Source organism: Ambystoma mexicanum, chromosome 1q, assembly GCF_040938575.1.
Source record: "Ambystoma mexicanum isolate Mex_15411 chromosome 1q, UKY_AmexF1_1, whole genome shotgun sequence".
Classification (NCBI taxonomy): Eukaryota; Metazoa; Chordata; class Amphibia; order Caudata; family Ambystomatidae; genus Ambystoma; species Ambystoma mexicanum.
Window position 1 is genome coordinate 564,411,667 of NC_090922.1, and position 15,950 is coordinate 564,427,616.

The 15,950-nt window shown below is 49.7% G+C and overlaps 1 protein-coding gene across 2 annotated transcripts in view; it reads left to right on the forward strand.

The window, feature by feature from the left end:
* Positions 1-15,950, forward strand: part of LOC138531972 (von Willebrand factor A domain-containing protein 7-like) — a 174,756-nt gene that overhangs the window by 2,877 nt on the left and 155,929 nt on the right. For both annotated transcript variants that reach the window (XM_069641028.1, XM_069641027.1), the window contains exon 2: positions 12,083-12,315. In XM_069641028.1, the coding sequence (XP_069497129.1) occupies positions 12,106-12,315 (210 nt within the window). In that variant the 5' untranslated portion in view covers positions 12,083-12,105. The remainder of the gene's footprint in view (positions 1-12,082; positions 12,316-15,950) is intronic.

Genomic DNA, 15,950 nt, shown 5'->3' on the forward strand with positions numbered 1-15,950 from the left:
CTCCCAGACCTTTTTGTACACACCACACCACGTCTTGTGTGAAATTCCTAGTCATACGTGTGTGTCTGGGAGCATTTATACATACAACTGTACAGGAGAGAGAGAGGGAGAGAGAATGTCTGTGTGTGCGCCTGCACACACGAGTGCAATTGGTACTTTGGTGGGCAAGTGGTACATGCAAGTATTGGGGGAGCTTAAATGTCAATTGGCGGCTATAGTTATTCCGTGGACACCTGTGCAAGACGGACTTCCCATGCAAGGCTTTGGGCCTGGGATGCGCGCATTTGAGAAGCACACAGAGAGACAAGAAAGTGGGGGTTGTGTGTGCCCATTGACGAGCATTGAAGTGAGGTGTGTAGTAAGAGGGAGAAAGTCCCATGTGAGCTGCCTGCTGGGTAGACTTGGTCTCTGGAGGATAGCTCAGGGGCAACACGCTCGTCTTGGAAGCCAGATGACGTGGAGGAACACAGGTTCGATCCCTGGGTCAGCGCTTATATGCATGGCGTTGGGCGTGGCATCCACTCAATGCAGTGTAATTCCACATCAGTTTCCCAGAATCCCAACCAGAGCATGGCTACAGCAGCTGAACAGCACAGCAACTCTAGGGCAGGGGTGACAGGTCTCCTAATGTAGTGGCGGGGAGAAGAGAAAATAGAGGGGATAAAGGCGTCCAATGGATGATAAGCAGTGCTGGAATTGGGACGGGTTTCCCCGGATTCGGAATGTAACAATTCCGGATCCTGGGAAATGAAAGCTCATGCGTGAGTCACTACATGCTACACTCACAGTGATAACTGTTGCACAGCACATGGAAATGACCTTCCAGAAGCGTGGAAGCGCAGTGCTCCTTCGCTTTGATGTGCTACAATGCAAAACAAAGTGTAATTGATGTGAGGTGGCTTCAGAGACAGCAGTGAGTGGGTGATTGGGGGCCTATTTCTCCTTAAGATTTGCAGTCTCTGGTGGTTAGACATGGGAAGGGTGTATGAAGTTTCAGGCTGTGCAAAAGAAGGACTACAGCAGGCGGTGGTAGCATGCATTGTCTTCCAATACCAGATTAGATTTAGTTTAGGTTCACATTACTTTGCATGTTGGTAATTGCAGGCTTTCATTCAGCATAGGAAACACAAAGGTATAATCATACATTAGTGTGCTCAACATGCTCATGTAACAATGTATATGTTGTCAGGTTGGCGTATTGTGTGATTTGTGCATGTTTCAAGTCATCTCTATAAAACAAAGTGGCCTTTTATTTCAGTCCTGTGTATTTTACAAGCCTATCACTTGCCGGCTGATACTACACACCTAGCCCGCCCCCACCAGCCTCGCCCACCTCCTTGAATACCAGAGTCATTTCATCCTCATGTCTAGTTCTGGTGATAAGGCTGGCAGTGGGAGTGCAGACCATTTCAGGGAAGGACAGGTGGAGTCGCGGTGGAAAGGGAAGATGGGTGACAAAAGGGAGTCACAGTTAAGAGAGTGAGAAGGAGAGTGGAGGCAATATGAAGACAAGAAGGGGTGAGCGAGGGAGTATTGTAGTTAAGGAAGAAGAGCAGTTGGACGACAGAGGAAAAGCACCGTGGAGAGATCAGAGCACCCGTCGAGGGTACATGTGCGTAAATGCCTTCTGGCCACTTTTTTCGCAAGCGGAAGCCGTTTCACTTAGTGGTGTTGAGGTGTGGGTCTCCAAAAAAGGTATTGTGAGAAACGTACCCACTAAACCACATGTAAATGTGAGCGAAACAACATTTTTCATTTTGGGATTTTGCTCTACAGGTAAAAACTCCATTACAGGTTCTCACGGTCGGAAGGTGTGCACCTTAATTACTTTGTCAACAACCACAAAATCTCCCACTTTAGTTAATTTTTCTTGTGTTCCTGGCTCATTTTCTGAAAAGATAATGCTAATTTGTGCGGTGCACTTTCTTCGATTAGTAAATGTCAATTGCATATTTCGCTTTAAGGTATCTTCATTTCCTGTGATGTAACTTCCGCTTCCGTATGTTACCGAGTCTTCCCACCTTTTTTTAGGACTTGTTCACTTGCTCTGCTGAAAGCGCTCCATCCATGCGCATACTTGAGCCGTGAAAAGCGCGGGTGTGGCTAGTCCTACAGACAGGTGCTTGCAGTACTAGTCACATACTGTAGTGAGAAACATATTGCAGGGCGGGCACTGGCCATAGAGATGTCATGAGCCGTTGCGTACAGGCCTTGCCCCACTCAGCATGTAGATCAGAGGTGTGGTGGGCCATAAAGAGAAGAGCTGGCTGGCCATGCTGTCCAGAGGTGGCGGTTGTCATACGATGATGGACTGGCTCTGGTCAGACAGGTTAGGGTGACCAGATTTTAAACCGAGTCAGGGAACTAACATAAACGTAGGAACTAACATAAACGTAGGACTAACTCTTGAAAGTGTGTGTCAAGGCACTACACTACAGTAGCGGTTGGATGAGAAGGAGATTTAAGTGTTTCTGGTGCAATAAAGAAATATAATTAATTTATCACAAACTACCACTATCTTAATTTGTAAAACACAGCATTACTTCTGTGTGGGATTGTGCATTCCTGCCTGCCAGCTATGAAGACCTACTACCAAAAACCAGAACCACTGCATTTTTCAATTGAAAAATAATCTCGAGAACACGGGAGAGGACACCCAATTTCAGGACTGTCCCAGGCCAACCAGGACATCTAGTCACCCTAATACAGTTGAGGTGCACCATAGCGAATCTAGTTAAGCAGGTGTGGCTAGTCATGCAGCGCTGTGCCTGGCTCTAGTTCTGCAAGGAGGCATCAGAGTGTCTTGAAACATACAGTGAAGGGCATGGAAGTAGTCATACAGGTGTAGTTAGCCGATCAGAACAGCGCCCGGTTCCAGTTGTGGAGGTGAGGTGACCCAAATAGTGCAGAGACAAGCATTGTCATACAGGTGTCGTGAGTAATTCACTATAGGGCCCAGCTCTGTTCTTGCAAATGCAGTGAGCCATAAAGTGCTAAGTCCAGTTCGGGCCATGGAGGTGTAGGGTGTCAGGCAGTGAAGGGCCTGGGTCCAGTCAGGCAGGTGTAGTGACTCATGCAGTGCTTGTCCTGTCCAATCACCATCAACAGCAGACCAAGGTGAGATGCTGTCCCCATCTGTCATGATGTGGTCTGGCTTCACCACAATGCTTATACTGTCCTACCACCATCAACAGTAGACCAGGGTGAGACGCCATCGCCATCTGCTATCATTTGGCCCGGCTTCCCACGATGCTTGTCCTGTCCTACCACCTTTAACATCAGACCAGGGTGAGACACTGTCCCCATATGCCATGATGTGGCCCGGCTTCACATCAATGCTTGTCCTGCCCTACCATCATTAATAGTAGACAAGGTTGAAATGTTATCCCCATCTGCCATGATGTGGCCCGGCTTCATGATGCTTGTCCTGTCCTACCACCATCAACAGTAGACCAGGGTGAGATGCTGTCCAGATCTGCCATGATGTGGCCCAGTTTCACCACAATGCGTGTCCTGTCCTAACACCATCAATAGTAGACCAGGGTGAGATGCTGTCCCCATCTGGCATGATGTGGCCCGGCTTCCCCATGATGCTTGTCCTGCCACCATCAACAGTAGACCAAGGTGAGACGTTGTGCCCATCTACCATGATGTGGCCTGGCTTCACCACGATGCTTGTCCTGTCCAACCAGTATTAACAGTAGACCAGGGTGAGACATGGTTCCCATCTGCCATGATGTGACCCGGCTTCACCATAATGCTTGACCTGTCCTAGCACCACAACAGTAGACCAGGTTGAGTCGCTGTCCAATCTGCCATGATGTGGCCCGGCTTAACCATAATGCTTGTCCTGTACTAGCACCATCAACGGTAGATCAGGGTGAGATCCTGTCCCCATCTGCATGATGTGGCCCGGCTTCAACACGATGTGTGTCCTGTCCTACCACTCTCAACAGTAGACCAGGGTAAGACGCTGTCCCCATCTGCTATGATGTGGCCCAGCTTCACCAAATGCTTTCCTGTCCTAGCACCATCAACAGTAGACCAGGGTGAGACGCTGTCCCCATCTGCCATGATGTGGCCCTTCTTCACCATAATGCTTTCCTGTCCTAGCACCATCAACAGTAGACCAGGGTGAGACGCTGTCCCCATCTGCCATGGTGTGGCCCATCTTCACCATAATGCTTTCCTGTCCTAGCACCATCAACAGTAGACCAGGGTGAGACGCTGTCCCCATCTGCCATGGTGTGGCCCATCTTCACCATGATCCTTGTCCTGTCCTACCACCATGAACAATAGACCAGGGTGAGACACTGTCTCCGCCTGCCATGATGTGGGCTGGCTTCACTTGATGCTTGTCCTGTCCTACCAAAATCAATAGTAGACCAGGGTGAGACACTGTTCCCATCTGCCATGATGTGGCCTGGCTTCACCATAATGCTTGTCCTGTCCTACCACCATCAACAGTAGACCAGGGTGAGACGCTGTCCCCATCTGCCATGATTTGGCCCGTCTTCACCATGATGCTTGTCTCGTCCTACCACCATCAACAGTAGACCAGGGTGATACGCTGTCCATGTCTGCCATGATGTGGCCTGGCTTCACATAATGCTTGTCCGGCCCTACCAAAATCAACATTAAACCAGGGTGAGACACTGTCCCCATCTGCCATGATGTGGCCCGGCTTCCCTGTAATGCTTGTCCTGTCCTATCACCATCAACAGAAGACAAGGGTGAGACACTGTCCCCATCTGCCATGATGTGGCCTGGCTTCACCATGATGCTTGTCCTTCCAGCATCAATAGTAGACCAGGGTGAGACGCTGTCACCATCTCCCATGCATAGAACATGTTTTTCGCAAAAAAGATATAATGAACATCCGGTGCAAGTGCTGTGCCCAAAAGAATGAATCCTACTAGTTCTTAGTGCCGGAATGTTATTTTTAAGGCTCAAAAGTCTCCCAATCCGGTTCATGCGTGCCCCACCCATAATTTTTTCAGGATGCTATTGACCATTTAAAGAACTTCCGTTTAGGTTCACCTTTTTCAATTGTATTGCTTGTGGTTCTACTGAAAATATGGGGTGGATTTGTCTCTCGCGGACTGCCTCGGCGCCCGCTAATGTAATGTAAAGGAATGACAGGTTTAGAGGACAGCAGGATAGCTAAGAATCACCTGCGATCAGTGTTGCAGAATCAGACCTGTACATGTATCCGGACCCTGGCTTTCACATGATTCACATGTTCAGGATTCAGGATCACGACAACGCCCCCAATTCAATATTCATTAGGAGCAGCTGCATGCTGCGTCCACCCTGAGGAAAGGTTGCAACACCTATATCCAGGTCCCAAAGTTGGTGTTTACGAAAGGTTCCTAGCGCATGGCCTTCTGCAGGTCCTTGAAGGGGGCTTTGGAAGGGCAGACAGGTGACCCTGGCGAACAATGCACCCGGTCAATGACTCACAATGTTCAAGGGTTGATAGAAGAAAGGCCTCGGGCAAGAGAAGAGACAACATGTTTCAGCTGCCAACAATCCTTCAAAGAAAGATTAAGATAAGGCGGGCTTATGCCCGGACAGATACCACGCCACTGATGTCAACTGTCAATCATGGCACAAGCTGCCAACATAGCGAGTCGGATATGAGGGTTCATTGAGAAAATAAGGACCTTTGGTCTATAGCAGGCTGAAACTTCCCTTGGGAAATACTAACATTTTCAATTCAGGATTTTTCATGGAACGTTCACTTGGGAACTTGTGAGGACACCACCAAGTTCCTCTTAATTGCCTCTAATTGTTATTTGAGGATTCTTCATGGTCAGTGGCGTCGCCAGGAAGCAAATTTAGGTGGGGCACAGAGGGGGCCAAAGACAAAAGTAGGGGGGCACAGACAAATGTAGGGGGAGAACATGGTCACTGCTCGTCTTAGGTAGGGGGGCACAAGGGGAGGCACAGGGTTACACAGCCCCCCCCCTGTTCTCCCCCTAGCGACGGCACTGCTCATGGTTCTGAAATAATTTAATTAATTCTGACGAAGACCCACTAGCTGCAATTGGCCCACAAAACGATGCACGAGCTCACTGGGCTGTGGGCTGCGCCAGCACTCTCCACTTCTCTCATATAGCTCAATATATGCCTACATGTGTGTGCTGTGTGTGTATAGATATCAAAGAGTTGGTGATAGCAACTGTGTACATTTGGATAAGTTACACCCCTCCCCCCACGAGAAGTTCTCTTTTCAAAATGCTGGTAACTTTGGCGCTGTTTGACAAAACTGCATAAAACATTCCAAGCCAAATATACTCCTGGATGTGGAGGGAGGAAGCTTTGGGGAAACACGGATCCCTGCGCATTCTCGGTAGAGGTCCATAAGCTCCTGCTGCCATTCCAGGGTCCCTGCGCAACAATGCTCCCGAAGTCCCGCGGGCTTAGACGAAGAGTAGGGTGCTGGAACTCCGTATTGTAATAGGCGCTGGGTATAGTATTTTCCACTAATTCCTGATATTTCTTTCAGGATAGGCAAAAAGATGAGTCCTGAGCCAGTCGTGTATACGTGGTACAAGTTTTAATTGGCACAAGGTTGCTGTGTTATGAGTAACGTAATTGCCAATAACATAAAAAAAAGCCAACACGTGTTTCGACCAATGGGTCTTGGCGTCTACAGATCTCTGTCACTGCCGAGCGTGAATGCAGAGGCCCCTCTGGCCTGCCGAAGCTAACCAGCACCTTAACCAAGGACCTTCCCTTTTGCAAGATACTCCACTGCCTTGACAAAGACCCATTGGTCTCAACACGTGTTGGCTTTTCTTTTCTTCATGGTACTGGCAATTACGCTGCTCATAACATAGCAACCTTGTGCTAATTAAAACCTGTATCACGCATACACGACTGGCTCAGGACTCATATTTTTGCCTACCCTGAAGGAAATGTCACGAATCAGTGAAAAACACTATACCCAGCGCCTATTACAATATGGGTTCCAGCACCCTCCTCTTCAAATATACTCCCAACCTTGAATTGTTTTGGGAAGTTTTGGTCCAAGGGAGCCAACGTTGTAAGGTTGGGGCCCAAAAACTATGTTTCCCATATATACGTCCACAGCGAAAGATAGAGTTATGAAGAGATGGGGGTTATGGGAACAAAGCCATTTAACATTGAAATGATTAAAAAGGAAGGCCATACACTGGGTGGAGTGTGCACTCTTACAATAGGGCTGCCCTCCCCCTCACAGTGTCTCCGGCCCTTCATTGGGTGTAGACATCTGGTTCAAGGCTGCAGGCTGAATGCGCCACCTTCAGTGAAGAAAGAAGCACGATCGAGCGTGATCACTCTAGATCCCCCTAGATCCCTCTAGATCCCATGAGTTCCTAGACCTCTGGAAAAACAATAGACCAGTTACTCTGGTTGAAGTAACAACCAAAAATACTTTAATAACTATGTCGGGCAACAGCCTAGAATTATCTTCTAGGCTCCGTGGTTACTACTGAGACAAATAGTAAGGAAGGATTCATCTAAACCTGGCACCGGAGTCACACATCCATGTCTCAAGCAGGCCAAGGTCACGCTTCCACCCTCATTTGGATCCAGTCAACCATGCACTCAACAGAAAATCAGGGAGTACCTGCTCGTGGCCCCGGCACCGGAGTCACACATCCATGTCTCAAGCAGGCCAGGGTCACGCTCCCACCCTCATTTGGATCCAGTCAACCATGCACTCAACAGAAAATCAGGGAGTACCTGCTTGTGGCCCCGGCACCGGAGTCACACATCCATGTCTCAAGCAGGCCAGGGTCACGCTCCCACCCTCATTTGGATCCAGTCAACCATGCACTCAACAGAAAATCAGGGAGTACCTGCTCGTGGCCCCGGCACCGGAGTCACACATCCATGTCTCAAGCAGGCCAGGGTCACGCTTCCACCCTCATTTGGATCCAGTCAACCATGCACTCAACAGAAAATCAGGGAGTACCTGCTCGTGGCCCCGGCACCGGAGTCACACATCCATGTCTCAAGCAGGCCAGGGTCACGCTCCCACCCTCATTTGGATCCAGTCACACATGCACTCAACAGAAAATCAGGGAGTACCTGCTCGTGGCCCCGGCACCGGAGTCACACATCCATGTCTCAAGCAGGCCAGGGTCACGCTCCCACCCTCATTTGGATCCAGTCACACATGCACTCAACAGAAAATCAGGGAGTACCTGCTAGTAGCCCTGTCGACCTTACACATATGTTGTCCTAGGCCAAGAAAGCCTGTTGGGAAAATGTGTGCTTATTTTTAGGTCAACGTTTAATTACTGCAGGGATAGTCATGTACTTAGCAAAGACTGTTCTGGATTACGCAGCGGCATTGTCATGGACCAGGGATAATGCGGGCGCTTCGTAAGAAGACACAAAAGTACAGAACACATTGCATGTTGCCTGTTCATGGACGCCAAATTCGTGCCACCGTAAATCAGGTTTTGGCGGCAGCAAAATAAAAGAAATAACAGAGTGCAGGTCACATACAGTTAGTGCATTTTGCGTGTGGAAGTTCTAGCACTCTCGCATACTTTGCTTGTCAATGCTTATGAATGAGAAACGTGTGTGGGTGTGAATGTGTGTTTCCCTGTCCAGTCGGTTCCTGGTCTGTCTGTGAGGAAAGCATGTGCTGCTCCTGCATGTCCTGTGACTGCACTGCGTGCGTAAGAGAGGCTTGTTCGTTCTATCTTTGCCCCATACCACATTGGCTCTGTCTGGGGGAATCTTGCACTGATGCCTGTCCTGCATGTTTTCTGTGCTTGATGAAAACTTGAATGGCAACCGCGCATGCTTGATTTGTGTGTGTGTGTTGATTTTGAACAGCTACTCCCTAGGCAGTAATTATTTGGTGTATGGCTGTAGCTGGCAGCGCTGCAACCCATGCTTTATGCATTCAGAGTAAGAGCGACGCTTGCACCTTTGCTGTCCATAGTGCATCTGTCATGTGTGCCCGAGAAGCTTGCCCGGCTGATTACGAGTGCTGGAAATGGACCAAATTTACTGGAAACCCTGCCCCCCCTTTGGGGCAGAGCAAAGTTTCAAATGATGTGCGTGCCCTGCATAGAGGATTCTGGCGGCTTTGCATAAAAACAAAGTGCATTTTGGGAACATAAGAATGACCACCAATTTATCAAACATGTCTATGCTAGTAATTCAAACCTTAAGTCCTTCTGAGCATGTAATGCACACTTGGTATGGTGCTCATTCCTCTGTCAGAATAGTCACCCTGATAGTGAAATATGTGCAAGGCATATATACAGCCCTTGCGGATGGTTTCTTTGTTTAGTTTGGGCGGTTGAGCAAGGGACAACTTTCAAATGCAGTCTGTGAAGTAGAAACACTAAGGAGGTAATTACAACCCTGGCGGTAGGGGGCTAACGGGGCCGGTAGAGCTGTCGGCCCCGTTAACCCCCTACCGCCTCATTACGAGGTCTGCTCGTGGAACCCGCTAAGGATGCCTGGTTAAGCCAGGCGTCCTTAGCAGGTCCCGCGAGCGGTCCGGCATGCTAACAACGGGCCTGTCATTAACGGGCCCGTTGTTAGCATGCTCCCTATTCCCATTGAGCCCTATGGGGGCTTGAATGGGAATTGGGATGCACAGGGTCTGGGTTCCCTGAATGGGGAAATACCGGGCTCTCCAAGATCGTAATGGCCAGGTATTTCCCCATTCAGGGAACCCGGTACCCGGAATGGGGGTAGCCATGCAGCAAATAGCGGCATGGCTACCTCCAATGTTGAAATGACCTCCTATGCCTGGCATTTATCGGAGCGTCAACTAGTGACCCCCCTAGTTTTGGGTTTTCCTGGAGCTCAGCTCTGTCTAGTTCCTGCCCAATTCCTCCCCTGCTGATTGCTGTTCATTTTGTGCCTATTCTGTGTGTAAGGGAAGCGTGCACGACTGCTGCTCATGCTGTAGTCATATTGTGCATTAAAGTGGTTTGGACTGCTCATGCATACGTGGCACGAGCTCGATGTGTGAGGGAAGTTTGCACCTTTGTCCGTGCCATAGCTTCTCTGTGTGTGAGGGGCTGCTGCATCGCTTCCGAGGATGCCACTGATGTGTGGTTTATGTACTCCAATGAATGAATGAAGGTTGCCCTTCTACTTCCTCTGCTGCACCTGCTCTGTGTGTGAGAGGGGATCCGCGCGCTGCCACTCCCTCTGTTGCACCTGTTCTGTGTAGGGAGGAAACGTGCACTGATGCTCCCACTGCCAACCCTGTTCTATGTGTGCGGGAGGAACCTTGCACTTCTGCTCCCTCTGCTACACCTGTTCTATGTGTGAGGGAGGAACCATGCACTTCTACTCCCTCTGCTGCACCTATGCTATGTGTGAGGGAGGACTGTGCACTGCCACTCCCTCTGCTGCACCTGCTCGATGTGTGAGGGAGGAACCGTGTACTGCCACTCCCTCTGCTGCAGCTGTTCTATGTGTGAGGGAGGACCGTGCACTGCCGCTCCCTCTGCTGCACCTGTTCTATGTGTGAGGGAGGAACCGTGCACTGCCACTCCCTCTGCTGCACCTCCTCGATGTGTGTGGGTGGACTGTGCACTGCCACTCCCTCTGCTGCACCTGCTCGATGTGTGAGGGAGGAACCGTGCACTGCCACTCCCTCTGCTGCACCTGTTCTATGCGTGAGGGAGGACCGTGCACTGCCGCTCCCTCTGCTGCACCTGTTCTATGTGTGAGGGAGGAACTGTGCACTGCCACTCCCTCTGCTGCACCTGCTCGATGTGTGTGGGTGGACTGTGCACTGCCACTCCCTCTGCTGCACCTGTTCTATGTGTGAGGGAGCAACCGTGCACTGCCACTCCCTCTGCTGCACCTGTTCTATGTGTGAGGGAGGAACCGTGCACTGCCGCTCCATCTGCTGCACCTGTTCTATGTGTGAGGGAGGAACCGTGCACTGCTACTCCCTCTGCTGCACCTGTTCTGTGTGTGGAGGAGGAACCGTGCAATGCAGCTCCCTCTGATGCACCTGTTCTATGTGTGGGGCAGGAACCATGCACTGCCGCTCCCTCTACTGCCCCTGTTCTATGTGTGCGGGAGGAACCTTGCACATCTGTTCCCTCTGCTACACCTGTTCTATGTGTGAGGGAGGAACCCTGCACTTCTACTCCCTCTGCTGCACCTATGCTATGTGTGAGGGAGGACTGTGCACTGCCACTCCCTCTGCTGCTCCTGCTCGATGTGTGTGGGTGGACTGTGCACTGCCACTCCCTCTGCTGCACCTGTTCTATGTGTGAGGGAGGACCGTGCACTGCCGCTCCCTCTGCTGCACCTGTTCTATGTGTGAGGGAGGAACTGTGCACTGCCGCTCCCTCTGCTGCACCTGTTCCATGTGTGAGGGAGGAACCGTGCACTGCCGCTCCCTCTGCTGCACCTGTTCTATGTGTGAGGGAGGAACCGTGCACTGCCACTCCCTCTGCTGCACCTGCTCGATGTGTGTGGGTGGACTGTGCACTGCCACTCCCTCTGCTGCACCTGTTCTATGTGTGAGGGAGGACCGTGCACTGCCGCTCCCTCTGCTGCGCCTGTTCTATGTGTGAGGGAGGAACCGTGCACTGCCGCTCCCTCTGCTGCACCTGTTCTATGTGTGAGGGAGGAACCGTGCACTGCTACTCCCTCTGCTGCACCTGTTCTATGTGTGGAGGAGGAACCGTGCAGTGCGGCTCCCTCTGCTGCACCTGTTCTACGTGTGGGGCAGGAACCGTGCACTGCCGCTCCCTCTGCTGCCCCTGTTCTATGTGTGAGGGAGGAACCGTGCACTGCTACTCCCTCTGCTGCACCTGTTCTATGTGTGGAGGAGGAACCGTGCAATGCGGCTCCCTCTGCTGCACCTGTTCTACGTGTGCGGGAGGAACCGTGCATGGCTGCCTCTTTCTTACCTGTTCGGTGAGGGAAAGCAGCACTCCTTGCCCTGCACCTATGTTGTGTGTAAATGAGGCTGCCCTGCACCTATGTTGTGTGTGAATGAGGCTTGCCAGCCTCTGGCTTGCTGGTGCGATGTGTGGAAGGCAGCAAACACCCAGCCACCAAGTAACGGATGTGTTCATCATTACAGGGTTCCGGTGATTTTACTACAAAATGGCCACCCCGATGAGGGTTCTGGTGCTGGCCTTGTTCCTCCTCTACTCTGCCCAGGCCTTCCTTCCGAATTTAGACTCCACCCAACCTGGACTGGAAAACACGAAAACGCACGAGAGCATCACCAGGAATGGGGTCTTAAGCATGGCGCTGAAAGTGTTCCAGGATTTGGCCCAGCAGAAAGGGAGAAGCCTCAATGTCAGTTCAATGGTGAGTCCATGTTGGCCACGCAGGGCAAACGTAATGGCCGAACTGTATAACAAAAATACCTAGAGCTGCCTTGCCGGGAGTGGCCGGGGGTGGGGCTAGAAAAGGCAAACGTAAAGTTCTGGATTTCTCATGTCTCTCTCTTCATTGGTCAGTTGGGAATCACCCCCTCATGAGGGGTGGGGGAGTCACATAAAATGGGGTGCAAATGAACAGCCGGGTTAGCCATTAAGAGTGGCAAGACAGTGAGTGCATGCTTTGATGGGTGGTGGGGGGTCAAGTCTCACGCATCGCATCCTAACAATGTGCATCAAAACTGCGCTCAAGTTTTCTAAGGTGTGGCTGAAAAACTGGACATTATGACTCACCGTACAGCAGGATGTCAGCGGTAATCCTTCCAGTCCACGGTAAAGACCACAGTTGGAAAATGGGCGGTGTGGCCCATTTTCCCGCCCTCCAGAGCAGAAATGTCTCCGCTGTGAGAGGGTGAACATGAGACTGACAGGTCCCCCCATGAAATCTGCCCACTTTAAGACCAGCATTGGGCATGTCCCCTCCTGGGACGCACCCTCAGCTTTGACCTCACACTCTCTCACCACATCAGTGCCATCTCCAGATCACGCCATCTTCAGCCCCACATTCTCAGGCGAATATTCCCCTAGCACTCCTCCCCCCACAGAATCTCTGCATTCCTGACCATCCTCTCTCGCGTAGACTACACCAACTCCCTCTACCGCCGTGCCTCTGCCTTTCAGCTCAGAAACTTCAATGGATCCAAAACTCTCAGCAAGAGACCACATATCTCCTGCACTCATGGTGCTTCAATGGGTCCCAATTAGACGATGGGCCACCTTCAAAGCCAATTGCATCAGCCACTGTGCCCTCTGCAAGAAAGACCCTGAATTCCTCCATAGCAAACGCTCGTGCTACATTCCCAACAGAAACCTCAGACCTGGCTCTGCACACCTCCTGGTGGCCCCCTTTTAATTTCAACCAATTAGGAGGATCCTCCTTCTCCATCCAAGCTCCCACAATCTGGAACTCCCTCTCTCTCGACTTCTGGCCTTCTAGAGGACTACCTTGCCTTCAGAAAGGCATTCAAAACCTGGCTTTTCCCTCACACAAACTGACTTCCCCTCTCCAAGCTACACCAACGCTTTGATACCTAGACCAGGACGCCTTGCCCGTCCACCCTGGCCTCGATTCATTCCTGACTGGAGGACTCCAGCTTCAGTGACTCGCCCTAGCAGCTTCCCTTGGCAGACGGTTGGGGCTTGAGGCAAAGGGCAGCTCCCTACGGCAACCCCATTCCCTGTTTGCCCTTTTTTTCCTTGTTAATACCTGACGGAACAACCTACAGTGAAACTCAGATAAGGTGGTACGGGCGGGAAGCACAGCCATCTCTATGCTCTGATAAAACCCTGCCACTCCTCATTCAGTATTACCTGCTCTTAACACTATGTTGATGATTTCTACTGTCAAGTTGCCACTGTACTGCCATCACACTGCACTGAGAAGAATTGTAGCGTAGCCGAGCTGCGGCACTTGAATCTAGATTCATCTATCACACAGCAAATGTTTGGAAATTAGGTGTTTTACACAAGTGTTTAGTTTCTAGGGGCTATAGCACACAGAGATTGTTTAAATCCAGGTGCATTGTTCACACAGCAAGTGTTTGAATCCGGGTGCACTTGCCACACAGTGAATTGTCTGAATCTTGACGCTTTTCAGACTGCGAGTGCCACGATCGGACTGGGCCATAAAACTGTCTCGGGCACCAATGAAAAAGTGTCCCACAGTTGCAAATGGCCCTTCATTCCATTTGTGACACTGTTTGAATAGTAACCAGGGGGGAGTTTTTTGATAAAGTGTGCTGCAAATTGTGCATTTAAAAGAATATTTATTCAGCAACACTGGTCAAAACTACTAGCCGCAGAGTGAATGAATTCATCAAATTGGCCAAAAAAGTGTCCCACTTTGGCCCAAAAGTCTGGCCTACACCAGCATCTTGTGTTTTTGGTTCGGCCCTTGGCCTATTGCCCTATAGGCCAGTCCGAGCCTGGTGATTGCTTTGACTATAGTCGCACCAATCACACAGCGTGTGCTTTGAATCTAGGGCCGTGGGCGCTCAGCAAATTGTTTCATCTAGGGGTTTAGCACTCAGCGATTATTTTGTATCTAGGGGCTTTTAGCACGCAGCACATGTTTTGATTGTAGGGTTTTCTTGCACACAGCGAATATTCTGACTCTAGATGGATTGTTTTAGTATAACGAGGTTCTGGGATTTAGCCCATATAAAGATGAAAGCCAATTTTGGACCTAAAATATTTCGAATATAAAGACTATTGGAACATATGGTATATTAAGAACATAGATCTTCAGGGTCTACAATACAGGGATGGAAGGTATAACTAATTGACATAGAGAGGCCTTGATAACGACCAAAGGTCGAAACACGTGTCGGCTGTTCTTCACTTTGGAAAATGAATTAAAATATATTGAACTGACAAGCGTTATGTAATTTGATGAATTTTTTAACCTATCCTGAGGAAATTTAGCAACAGTGTTAATAGGTCTCATAATAAGTTGTTGGTGTGAGCGCAAGATATCCTCCCGAACTCTGATACTCTTGTCTACTATTGTACAAACTTTGTGGGAAGTTTGAGGGAGTGATATCACTTGCTGCCGACCCCCCCTTATTTTATTATTTTATCTTTTTGAAATTCGAGAGTGGAAAATAGCGCACGCAATTTGATAGCGATCCCACAACAATTGGTAATGTAGAATTAAGCCTCAATAATAATTCTGGGTAACCCAAGAATCTAGCCTTTGTGCTGACTCTAAGAGTCTGTAACCAGCTAAGGAATCTAGAATAATGTGTACTTTGTATCCTCTCTTAAATCCAAGCACTTGTAGAATGTAACCACTGATTCAACCTGGGCGTCATAGACTGTGGCCACTGTTTCACAGCTAGGTAACTGTCAGAATGAACCAAGTGCATTGAACCTGTTTGCACTCCATGCTCATGGAAGACTAGCCTAAGGCACGGCCTCTGACCTGCACGCATCTGCCATCAGACTCCACTCGAAGACTCTTTGTACACCTCTGCCATAACAATGCAGCTTGTGTTCATGACAAAATTCGATAGGTAGCTGCACACATAATGACTATCCTGCTTCTGCATACCCTCTCCAGACTTCCTCCCATGACTGTAAGGAACTCATGGTGGCAACAGTAAAGACAGACACAAGTGATCACAGTTCAAGGGTGTTTATTAAACTGTAAATGCAGGGTGGAAAAACGCCTAACCTAATCTAAAATCTAAGATGTGAGCAAGCATCAACCATCATAGGAAAATAAGGCAGTCCTCGTGGTGTAGTGTCATAATAAAAGGACCTATACTAAGAAAAACATATTGCCAATTTCTTGCAACTAATTACAGAAAGAGTATGGGATTGAGTTTTCAATAAAGAAAGAAGTGTTCACAAATAATAAGTCAGCATGTGATTGCCAGGGGTCTCCCTTCCCCCGTTTTCAGCGAGGGACAGGGTGGGACCTTGGAACACAGCACATGCTTGTGCCTTCTCAGCACGAGCCAACAGTTCCGTATCAGCTATCAGGTTCTTTGATGGTTAAGT